At 44.8% G+C, this 12,485-nt stretch overlaps 1 protein-coding gene across 1 annotated transcript; it reads left to right on the forward strand.

Moving 5' to 3' along the window:
• Positions 1-3,664: 3,664 nt before the first annotated feature.
• Positions 3,665-10,317, forward strand: LOC116076142 (olfactory receptor 1I1). The gene is made up of 2 exons (XM_031349762.1): positions 3,665-3,846; positions 9,333-10,317. The coding sequence occupies exon 2, from the start codon at positions 9,347-9,349 to the stop codon at positions 10,286-10,288; it is 942 nt and encodes a 313-aa protein (XP_031205622.1). The 5' UTR covers positions 3,665-3,846; positions 9,333-9,346; the 3' UTR covers positions 10,289-10,317.
• The last annotated feature ends 2,168 nt before the right edge of the window (positions 10,318-12,485 follow it).

Genomic DNA, 12,485 nt, shown 5'->3' on the forward strand with positions numbered 1-12,485 from the left:
GAAGGCTCTTATGGGCGAGTTGGGGGAAGGTTGAGGTTCCCAAAGAGGATAGGAACTCCACAAGAAGACCAACAGAGTCAACTACCCTGGACCCTTGGGGGTTCTCAAGAACTATCAGCCAAAGACCATACATTGAGATGGACCTAGGCATAGCAGGTGCACACCAAGGTGGGTCCCCCAGCAGCTGGAGTGGGGGCTGGCCCTAAAGCCGCTGCCTATCTGTGGAATCTGTTCCTCTTACTGGGCTGCCTTGTCTGACCTCAGTGGGAGAGGACGTGTCCAGCCCTGCAGAGACTTGATGTGGCCTCGGAGTATCCTGGGGAAGGCTCCACCCTCTCAGAGGAAAATGGGGGAGGCACTCTGTGAGGAAGAGGGAGGGTAGTGACCATGATCTAAAGTTACTAAGTAAATAAATCTTAAAATAAATTTTTTAAAAATTAAATTTTAGGGCTGGAGAAATGGCTCAGCGGTTAAGAGCACTGACTGCTCTTCCAGAGGTCCTGAGTTCAATTCCCAGTGACCACATGGTGGCTCACAACCATCTGCAGTATGATCTGACTCCCTCGTCTGGTGTGTCTGAAGACAGCTACAGTGTACTCATATAAATTAAATAAATAAATCTTAATTTAAAAAAATTAAAAAATTAAATTTTGAAAAGAACTTATTCCTTTAGCATATCAGGCTTTCTGTGCTAATCACTAAATACAAAACAAAGCCCTTTCTTAGAGACAGGCACAACAGAAAAACAGTAGAGATGGATCAAAAACACACAACAGGCAAGTAATCACACACTACAGACAGATAAAAGTGAAGAATTCAAATTTGGGCTGATTCTTGGTCAAACTGCACCAAGGAGAAATTTCTCTCCTCCCCCATTCCTTAATATGACAATAATGAACAGGTACAGAGATGAGGAGGGAGAAAGAAATGTTATTTTAAAATTGAAGAAAACAAGCCAGGCAGTGGTGGCATACACTTTTAATCCCAGCACTTGGGAGGCAGAGGCAGGTGGATTTCTGAATTTGAGGCCAGCCTGGTCTACAGAGTGAGTTCCAGAACAACCAGGGCTACACAGAGAAACCCTGTCTCAAAAAACCAAAAACAAAAAAACAAATTGAAGAAAACAACTTCAGGGGGCTGAAGAGTTCCAGGGGGGTTCAGACTGTTCTGGAAGATCTGAGTTTGCATCCAAGCACCCTCACTGGGCACCTCACAACTCCACTCCAAGGGATCCAGTGACCTCTTCTGGCCTCTTCAGGCACCTGCACCCACATGCAAAAGCCTATACACAGACACATGTGATGATGAGGATGAGGATGAAGATGAGGATGAGGATGAGGATGAGGATGGGGGTGGTGGTGGTGATGGTGATGATGATAACCAGCTTCTGGAGAGATTGTGAACAAGTCACATCATGGATTTTTACTAGTTAAAATTATCATTCATAATAAAGTAATTACTATATAAATAAGCCCAGACCACTGAGGAACCATTTTAAAGCATCTTTTATGATACAATAATTAATCCTTAGTTGGCCTTTCTTAGTCAAACAGTCTTCTTGTGGATTTTTAAGCCACAGTCTTTTTCTCGCTACTTAAAAGCAACCGTGCGGCTCTATGGTGCTCCATGGTCTGTTAGTCCCATGGGATTACTGTGAAGACAACTTAGGCGACAACATCAACATCAACGCTGGGTCACAGTGACAATACCTATCCCATGTTTGCTGCTTTTATTCTCTCTCTGGCAGTCTTGGTAGTGAGTCAAGCTCCAATCTGCTCTGATGTCATATATCTGTCACTTTGCCAGCACCTGCTCTTGCAGAACCCGTGCTTTGCCACTTAAACGGTAGCATGATGCATGCAGGACGAGCATGACTGTCAAACAGTGCCGTCGTGCCACCTCACTTACCTTTAAAGGATACGAGTTAGGAGCCTGGTGGTGCAATTCAACTGGAAAAACATTTGGTATAACAAAACTGTAGGTCTGATGCCCAGCGTCTTAAAACACTGGGTAGGGTTAAAACACCTTACTAGGGTTTCTATTGTTGTGATAAAACACAATGACTAAAAGCAACTTGAGATGGAAAACATTTATTTTGTTTGTACTTCCAGGTCCAGTCCACAACTGAGGGAAGCAAGGGCAGGAACTCAATGGGGCAGGAACCTGGATGCAGGACCTGAAACGAAGGCCAAGGAGGAATGCTGCTCACTGCTTTAAGTCTCGTGGCTGACTCAGTCTGCTTTCTTGGATGACTCAGAACCACCTGCCAAGGGTGAATAGCAGTATTCTCCTTCCCTCGAAACCCCCAGCCGCCACCCCCCCCCAGCCTCATCGACTAAGCCCTCCCACATCAACCACTAATCAAGAAAAATGGCTACCCTCTGATGGAGACATTTTCTCAACTGAGTTTTCTCTACTCACGTAACTAACTTGTTTCAAGTCGATAAACAAAACAACCAAGACAGAAGGAGCAGCAAGAAGGCTCAGCCGGCAAAGGTACTTAGCACGAGAACTGACAGCTGGGTCTGCTTCTTCCTGGGTCCCAGAAGGAAAAGAAGGCACTGACTCCCTTACATTACTCTCTGGCCTTCACACGCAGGCAGCAGCTCCCATGCACCTTGACCCATCCCACACACACCACACACACATTAAATAAATACATGTAAAAAAGAAATTTTAAACTGGGCACGGTGATAAACACCTCTAATCCCAGCACTTAGGAAATACAGGCAGGAGGATCAGAAGTTTAAAGTCATTACAGCTACATATCAAGTTCAAGTCCATTCTGGGATTATAGAAAACCCTGTCTCGATGGAGAAAGAAAGCTGAGCAGCGGTGGTGCATGCCTTTAATCCCAGCACTTGGGAGGCAGAGGCAGGCGGATTTCTGAGTTCGAGGCCAGCCTGGTCTACAGAGTGAGTTCCAGGACTGCCAGGGCTACACAGAGAAACCCTGTCTCGAAAACACCAAAACAAACAAACAAACAAACAAACAAAGACACAGGCATACACCAGAAATTTCGTCTGTTCTCTATGCCTTCATCCTCTCTGCAGAATGGTGTATCCAAACCTGCCTTGCTTTTGCTAGTCTCTTGTGTTTATCACAGAATAGTACAGAGGGTTGTTCCCCACTTTATCCATGTGTCACTTGTAAAAAGGGACAATAACATGGGAGCTCTAGCACCTGACCTCCCAACTCAGATCTGTCCTTGTGACTCCAGAACCATTAAAAATTAATTAAAGTTTATCTATTCAATGTGTATTGATCCGTTGCTTGTTATTTCCCAGAAACATTCCTTGGTCACCCAAATGCCATAAATGCCCACAGAGTCTCCACTGTGATAGACAGAGCAGAAGGCCCATCTCAGGTTCATCTGGACACCTTGTTGAGGACTTGGCTCCTCCCAGGACCACCTTGCTTAGGAGCCTCCATGAGACTCAGCCTGAGCTACAAAGGGACAGGACAACGGGGTAAATCCCTAATACAGACTCCAGCTCCTCACAAACCTGATGATTGCAAACCACCTGCCTCCTCCAGAGAGCGGGTCACATGGGGCAAGAGCAGGAACAAAATAATTAGCATTCTCTTCCTTAACAAGGAGCCTGGGAATGGAGTCTCCAGGGTGCCCAGCTATAAATACTTGCTAGAGCCTTTGGCGGGCTGCTTATCTGCCCCGGCTCTGCTAGGGGGACATGGGAGTTTCTCTCAAGGACAGCAGGTATCACAAATTTCACAATGAATGACCTCCTGTGCCCTTCCTGGGGACTAAGCACTGACTTCTGGTTGTTCTGTATGATGATGGAATAGGAAGGTTTCTGAGAACCCCTCTTTGTTGGTGCCGTTCTGGTGAGTGAGAGACAGACAGACAGACAGTCAGAGAATACCGAGTTGGAAGAGGCTGGAGAAAGAAAACATATTTCCTTCCTGAATGGTGAATGGGAGGGGGAGGCCAACTGTAGAAAGGATGGATGAAGAGATGAGAATCAAACTCTAGGTCAGGACATTAAGTACAATATTTAGGGTCTGCAGTTGGAGGACACTTGTACAAATGACAGAGTCACAGAACGGAGTCCCCAATGCAATGGTTCTCCAAACACGCCCCTGGGCCAGCTCTCTGTGCTTTTAGAAGCCCTCCAAGTGACAGGTGATGTACCAGGAACTACTATAGGGCAAATGAAAGTCACCAACTGAAGACAGTTGCAAATGTGTGACAGGGAACTGGGTTTCACCCCAAAGCCCAGAGGAATCTTATATTGCACTGCAAAAACTTCCAACCCAAACCCAGACTCTGAAAGACAGCAGAGTAACAAGACGAGCTGGACCTGTCTTGGGCTTGGTGACCAAGGGATTCTGACAGCCTTCCTGAACTTCCTTCAGCATCTCCTCCACCTCCAAGGAGCCTGCTCTTGTAGCAGCTACCTTAATCTCTCCATTGCTCTTACTACACCCTGGGACGTCAGGTCTTACCTGTTTATGTTCTTCCTCCTCCTCTGTTGTTTCTTTGTTTGGGCAGTTGGGTTTGAGCACTTGTTTGTTTTTCTTTCTCCTTTTGGAGGCAGGGTCTCATGTAACCCAGGAAGGCCTTGAGCTTCTCCAGGGCCTGCAGATGGTGTACATGATGCCACTGAACCATACTCCTAATCAAACACTTCCTTTTTTTCTGTTTTTAATTTTTATTTTTATTTTTAAAGTTAACTTAAAACATAATAGGTTTCTATATGGGATTTTCCTACATATTTCATTATGGTTAGTCTTCTTCTTCTCCTCCTCTTCCTCTTCTTCTTCTCCTCCTCCTCCTTCTCTTCCTCTGCCTCCTCCTCCTCTTCCCTCATTTCTCTCCCTCTTTCCCAGACTACCCTTCCTCCATCCTTGCTTCCCCTCCCCCTTCCACTCTGTTTTATTGTTATTCCCACCTTTCCTCCCTTAGAGCCTTTTTCCCCAGTCACAGTGGTTCCCTTCATTTACATATTTATTTATGTGATTTGTATGTATGGGGGGGCGGTATAAGACAACACGATATGGACTAAACTCAAGTCCTCAGGCTTGGCACCAAGCATCTTTACCCACTGAGCCTTCTTGCCTGCCCATATGGGCAGCTTTCCTCACTTATCCACATCTCCTCCCATCTTGTCTTCTATCATTTACATCCCAACCCCACCTCAGTAATCCCTACATCTTTCTAAAATTAATGTTCTTTGAAGGAGGGGAAATAAGAGTCATAAATGAGACAAAAAGATGCCTACCTGATTGACTAGAAGACAACACAGCAAAAGGTCTGTCCTGACTTGGAAGAGATGGTACTGCAGTTTTGGAAGCGCATGGTAACGGGTGTCTTGTTTTGAGGTGTCGCCCCTCTTTGTAGCTCAAGTTGACCAGCAACTCATGATGTTCCTACACTGGCCTCTAGTCGAGGAATTATCAGTGTTCACCATCACTCTGGGTTTTATGTACTTACTGCAAGAGAAGTAGAGGGAACCTGGCACCTAACACACTCTGGGTAAATGTTTATTAAAGCCCTTAAATTTGGCCATTGAGAAATAGAAGCAAATAACAGTCAGACTTTATTGGCAGTGTACAGCTGCAAGAAAGAATTGTTTATTGTTTGGTTGTTTACTTGTTTGTTTTGCTTTGCTTTGTACAGAGGCAGTCTTACTGAGGCTAGCCTGGAACTCTCATGTAGCCAAGCGTGGTCTTGAGTTCCTCAATTTCCTGCCTCCACCTCCTGAGTTCTGTGATTACAGAATTGCACCAACATGGGTAGTTTCTGCATGGCTCAGGACTGAATGCAGAACTTGAGGCATGCTTGCCAAGTGCTCTACCAACAAAGATAAGGAGGTTATTGGAGGTCTGCATTAGAACCAGAGGCTCGTACGTTCTTGGCTTCTTTCCCAAGAATTGATAATAAGGTTTCACACAGGCTTGCATAAGAATCAAGAAAGCTACTCAGAGAGAAGACTGACAGTGAGCCACAGTAGTAAGAATACGCAAGAGCTCCAGTAACTGTTGGGGCTTCCTTCTATGGGCTTCAAGGGGAGTCTGCTTAATAAGGGGAGTCATTTGGGCAGTTCTCTATTTTGATTGACAGATTAGGTTATAGAGTCATTTCCCTACTACACATGTTCCATCCTATACTACATTTAATTTTAATATGTGTCCAAGTATGCATACCATGGCAAACACAGAGCCTCTTGAACTTTACTTGAGGACATGTATGGTTTTACTTAATGTGAATGTACCCAAAACCAGTTCAGTATGGATTGGCCCCTCTATTATTCAAAGCCAGTAATAGTGGGAATAAACATGATTGTTAGCAGGGGCTTGAAAACTTACAGCATTGTTCAAAGATGGGAGGATACGTGTACTGGCACGGGTGGGGGCTTGAGGGGATGCTGAGGTTGTTTGATGCACTTTGGAGAGGGATATGTGTGCATGGTGCATGCAGGGGAAGGATTCAGCTGTTGAGTGCATGGTTGGTGGGGTACATAACCCCAGATCAGATGGAGAACCCAAGCTAAACAGTCTCCTATGCTTGCTTGACTGGTTCTGCTTTCATCAACTGAATGGCGTCACTTTAATTATTCCTAAACCTGATTTTGCTGGTAGTACTTGTGACTGTAATTGTGTTGTTTAATTAAATATTATTTGCTTGGTTTTTTTTTTTCAAGACAGGGTTTCTCTGTGTAGCCCTGGCTATCCTGGAACTCACTTAGTAGACCAGGCTGGCCTCAAACTCAGAAATCTGCCTGCCTCTACCTCCCAAGTGCTGAGATTAAAGGTATGCACCACCACTGCCCAGCTGAATATTATTTGCAAGCAAACAATAGTTCCTTTTCACAGTAATGAGGATGAAACCCAGAATCAGGTGTACGTTAGACAGGGGCTCCACCACTGGGCTATTCCTCCAGCCCTGGGCACAATTCTTAAAATTATGCACATGATATTTTAAAAACTACACATATTTTAGAGTGACTAAGCTAAGTTACTAATGCACAACATCAATACTTTCACTGCATTTTTTTCCATTTAGAATTTACTTTTATTTCTCAGTGTGTGTGTGTGTCTGTCTGTCTGTCTGTCTGTCTGTCTCTGTCTCTGTCTCTGTCTCTGTCTCTCTCTCTCTCTCTCTCTCTCTCTCTCTCTCTCTCTGTGTGTGTGTGTGTGTGTGTGTGTGTGTGTGTGTGTGTATGTGTGTGTGTGTGTGTGTGTGTGTGTGTATGAATGCAGGTGCCAGCAGAGGCCAGAAGAGGGCATCAAAACTCCTGGAGATGGAATTACAGGCAGCTGTAAGGCACCTCACACGATTGAGGAAACTAAACCCTGCTCCTCTGCAAAAGTAGCAGCTGCTCTTAGCCATCAAGCCATCTCTCCAGCCCCCACCACTTTTAAGGATGCAATTTGTGCCACTAACTGCAGTTACCATGTTATATAATAGATCTCTTTAATTTATGCATCTGACTCAAAATTTAAAGCTTTTGACCAATTGAAACCCGTACTCTTGCCAAATTCTGTTAATCATCATTCAACTGTCTGCTTCTATTGAATACCATATATAAATGAGATTATGTGGCATTTTTGTTTCATTAGCATAACCTTTTCTGGGTTCATATACATTGTGATGAATGACAAAATATCCTTTTTGCAGTTGAATAGTGTACCACTGTGTACCTGCACACACAATTTTTATGCACACTTTTTGGGGATGCTGAAGATCAAACCCAGGGCTTCTTGTATAAGAGACACACACACTGTACCACTGAACTACATCCTCAGTCCTCTATATGTAGTCAATTCTCTATTCATTTATGTACTCTAAACCTAAAATTGATACTCAAATTGCTCCTTTTTAAAGATTTTATTTCACTTTTTTACGTGTGTGTCTGTGTGTTTGTACATGTGAGTGCAGAGGCCAAAAAGGAGAGTCAGATCCTCTGGAGCTAGAATTATTGACAGTTGTTAGCTTCCCCAGTGTGAGTGGCTAGGAACCAACTCATGTTCTCTACAAACACAGCTAGACCTTGTATTAGTTAGCGTTCTAGTGTTATGAAGAAATACCATGACCACAGCAACTCTTAGAAAGGAAAGCATTTAACTGGGGCTTGATTGCAGTTTCAGGGGTCTAGTCCATTCTAACATGACTGGAAGCATAGTGGGAAGCATTGTAGATATGGTGCTGAGAAGGAGCTGAGAACTCTACATCCTGGACCTGCAGGGAGCAGGAAGAGAGAGACACTGGGCCTGACTTGGACATTTGAAACCTCAAAGCCCACCCCATGAGACACACTTCCTCCAGTAAGGCCAATCTCCACACCTACTCCAAAAGTGCCACGCCTCCTAATCCAGGTCAAGTATTCCTATTCCCTAACGATCAAGCATTCTAATATATGAACCTACGGGTTCTTATCTCTTTTGAAACCATCACAGCACTTTCCCCTAGTTTCTTGTTTTGTTTTGTTTCTCCAGACAAGGTTTCTCAATGTAGATTTGGTTGTCCCGGAACTTGTTCTATAGACCAAGCTGGCCTTGAACTCAGAGATCTACCTACTTTACTCTGCATCCCAAGTGCTGTGATTAAAGGTATGTGCAACCACACTTGGCTGAATAATAAGTACTCTTAATAGATACTTCTCCAGCTTTCAGATTATTTCTTGTTAGTACAAAGTTCCAAGATGAGGATGAAGGAAGAGGGTGAGAGGTCTGGGGAAAAAAGCAAAAAAACAAAAGGAGATGCCGGGTTCCTTTTACTGTAGACGTTTAGAGTTGAGATTTGATATATATCAGCTTTCAGTCACTATCCCAAAGTATCTGAATATAGTCAATTTAAAAGGAGAAAAGGTTTTTTCTGGCTCAAGGTTTCAAAGGTCTCAGCTTGCAGTCCATTGGCTCTGTTCCATTATCGTAGGAGAGCACAGTGGAGGTCTGTTCAGTGGTCAGACAGCCACCTAATGTGAGTGCTAGGAGTCAAATACAGGTCTGCTGCAAGAACAGTAAGTCTTCCCAACTGCTAAGCTGTCTCTCCAGCCCCCAGAGACCACCTTCTACCATTTCCCACAGGCTGCCTGTCTGAGCTTTTACCATATGGGTATTTGTGGGACTTTCCAGATCTGAACCATAGGCAAAGGTCGACATCCAAGTTAATAGTTACCTAAGTTTGGAATTTGATAATCAGACTTAGATAGCTGTCTGGAAAATAAAACCACTGGAAATAGCTTAAAGAAGTTTATTCAAAGGAGTAAATGGATTTTCACATAATCTTCACATAAGGCTTCTACAGGACTAGAGCCCCATCTCTGACTCCAGCTCTATGTTGCTTCCCTCTCCTTCTGTTTCAGTAGACACAAACTCTTCTATGGCACCAGAAAACCAAACAACAGTCTTGGAATTCCATCTCCTGGGACTCTCAGAAGATCCAAATGTACAGGCCATCCTCTTTGGACTGTTCCTGTCCATGTATCTGGTCACTGTCTTTGGAAACCTGCTCATCATCATGGCCATCATATCAGACCCTCATCTGCACACACCCATGTACTTCTTCCTCTGCAACCTGTCTCTGGTTGACATCTTTTTTTGCTCCACTACTGTCCCCAAGATGCTAGTGAACATCCAGACCAAGAGCACAGCTATCCCTTTCGCAGGCTGTCTTGTCCAAATGTATGCCTTCCACCTCTTTGGGACTATCGACAGCTTCCTCCTGGCAGTGATGGCCATTGACCGGCTGGTGGCCATCGCCTACCCACTCCGCTACTCAGTGCTCATGAACCCACGCGTCTGTGCACTCCTGGTGGGTGGGACGTGGGTTATTACTAATCTCCAGTCCTTGGTACACACTTGTCTCATGGCCCGACTGACCTTCTGTGCAAGATCAGAAATCCCTCACTTCTTCTGCGACCTTATGCCTCTCCTGAAACTCTCCTGCTCAGATACACACACCAATGAGCTGGTGATCTTTGCTTTTGGCATCGTCATGGGCCTCAGCCCACTGTCCTGCATCCTAGTCTCCTACATCTGCATTTTCAGGGCAGTTTTCCGGATCCCTTCTGCTCAGGGTAAGTGGAAAGCCTTCTCTACTTGCGGCTCACACCTCACTGTGGTGTCACTGTTCTACGGGACCATCTTTACTGGATACTTACTGCCAGCGTCCCCCAGCTCCTCCCAGAAAGACAAGGCAGCTGCGCTAATGTTTGGGGTGGTTATCCCTACACTGAACCCCTTTATCTACAGCCTAAGGAACAAGGACATGAAGGCAGCCCTGAGGAAGCTTGGTACCAAAGCAGTCTCATTCCAGTCCTAGTGCAAAGCAGTAACTGGGTGGCCACCGATTTATAGGACTGCTGCTAAGTGCTTGGGATATAGAGGTGAACCCCAATCCTGTTCTCAAGTTGTACAAAGTCTAACAAGGAATAGAGCCACCTTGTAAAACCTTACAGTAGAATGTGGTAAATGTGTCACAAAGGAGTAGGTGGTTTCTGTAGCTGGGTTTAAAAGTACTTGGTCATCTTACAGAGGACCGGAGTTCGATGTCTCAGCCTCCTGAGTGCTGGGATGACAGGTGTGCAGCACCTGGATGGTTTGTTTGTTTGATATGGCAGTACTAGAAAACCTCTGTGGTTCACTTGAGAAGAGTTAATGACTTGCAAAGACCATGTCTACGTATGTCAGGTTCGTGACCCTTCCTGTATCCAGAAAAACACTTGAAGGATTAGAAATTCTTTTGCCTGCTCTTGGGACTGCTTTCCTCCTACTGGGAGGCCTCATCCACCCTGATATGGGGGTTGTACCTAGTCTTACTGTATCTTGTTATGCCATGTTTGGCTGATATTCCTGGGAGGCCTGCTCTTTTCTTAAGGAAAACTAGGGAGGAATGGATCTGGGGGAGAGTGGAGAGGGAGGGATGGAGGGAACAAAAATTGCAGTCAGGGTGTATTTATGATGAGAATAAATTATTTAAATTTTTTCACCAGTATGCTTGCTGGGTGTCAGCATAAAAACGAACAACGAGAAAACACTATGTTGAAACCTAGGATTCACCATCAGCTAAGTACAGAGCCCACTGTACCTGCCAGTCATTACATTTATTGCTTGCTTGTTTTGAGACAGTGTCTCTCTATGTAGCACTGGCTGGACTTAAACACACTCTGATGAGTAGGCTAACCTTGAAGTCATAGAAGTCTAGCTGCCTCTGCCTGCCAAGTGCTAAGGTTAAAGGTGCAAACCTGTTGAGGTAAATCTCCAACCCAAATATGCCTCAGCAATGAAAACACAACTCAATTAATATGAATACATGCTGTGTGCCTAGACTGGGCAGATCTACCACTACACTACTGTCTTCCCCATCTATGAGACCCCTTAAAACTTGCAGTTTCTCCAGGCCATGTGCTTCTGCTCCACTTTTCTTCCACCTCCTCCTCTGTCTCCCTCTCTCTCCTTTTCTCCCAAAACCTTCAGCTCCACCTTCCCCTCTTTCTCCGCCCAATCACCAGCTCTAGCCTTTATTTTATAAATTAAGGTGGGAAGAAGGTTTACAGGAAATCACCTGATTGCTGACTCATTCCTTGTTCACAACCCCTCACAGAATAGAATTAACATCAAATATAATTAGCCCCAGGGCTATCCGCAACACAAACCACCATGCCAGGCAAGTTATCACATTATCCTACAAGATAAATAATGTTGCCCTTGCTACTGGGGAAACTGGGATTTGAAAGTTGAAGCTACTACTATGGTAACTGAAATCAAAACCCTGGACCCCTAGTCTTGACAAGGACACAGTTTGGCTCTAAAAGTATTATAGAGCAGGGTCTACAAGCTGCAGCTCACAGGGTAAATCCAGTCCACAGCCTGGTATTGTATAGCTGACAAGCTGGGGGTGACTCTTACATTTCTCTGTGTTTAGTTTGGTTATGTTTGTTATTTCAGGTTTTGTTTTGTTTAAGATTTATTTTATTTTTTGCCAGGCAGTGATGGTGCACACACCTTTAGTCCTAGCACTCAGATGGCAGAGGCAGGCAGATTTCTGCAAATCCAGCTTGTTTTACATAGTGAGTTCCAGGACGACCAGAGCTACATATTCAGACCCTATCTCAAACAACAACAAAGATGTATTTTTAATTATGTGTATGGCGGCAGGGATGTAAGTATGGGCAGGTGCCTGCAGTCCAGAAGAAGGGGCTGGATCCCCTGAAGCTAGAGGTACAGGACTTACAAAACATCCAATGAGGTAACCAAACTCAGATCTCAGATCTCTGCAAGGGCAGAAAGCACTCCTAACTTTTGAGCCATCTCTCCAACATCTTGTGTCTATTCTTGATATGAACTAGCCTCCAACTCCTGATCCTTCTTTCTCTGCTAGGACTATAGGCATAGACCATTATACCCCACTCTCATTTTGTCTGGTTGATTTTGTGGGTGGTGGTGGTAGTGGTGGTGGTGGTGGTGGTGGTGTTAGTGGTGGTGGTAGTCATGGTGGTGGTGGTGTTGGTGGTGTTGGT

This window comes from Mastomys coucha, unplaced genomic scaffold (genome assembly GCF_008632895.1).
Source record: "Mastomys coucha isolate ucsf_1 unplaced genomic scaffold, UCSF_Mcou_1 pScaffold4, whole genome shotgun sequence".
In the NCBI taxonomy this organism is placed as follows: domain Eukaryota; kingdom Metazoa; phylum Chordata; class Mammalia; order Rodentia; family Muridae; genus Mastomys; species Mastomys coucha.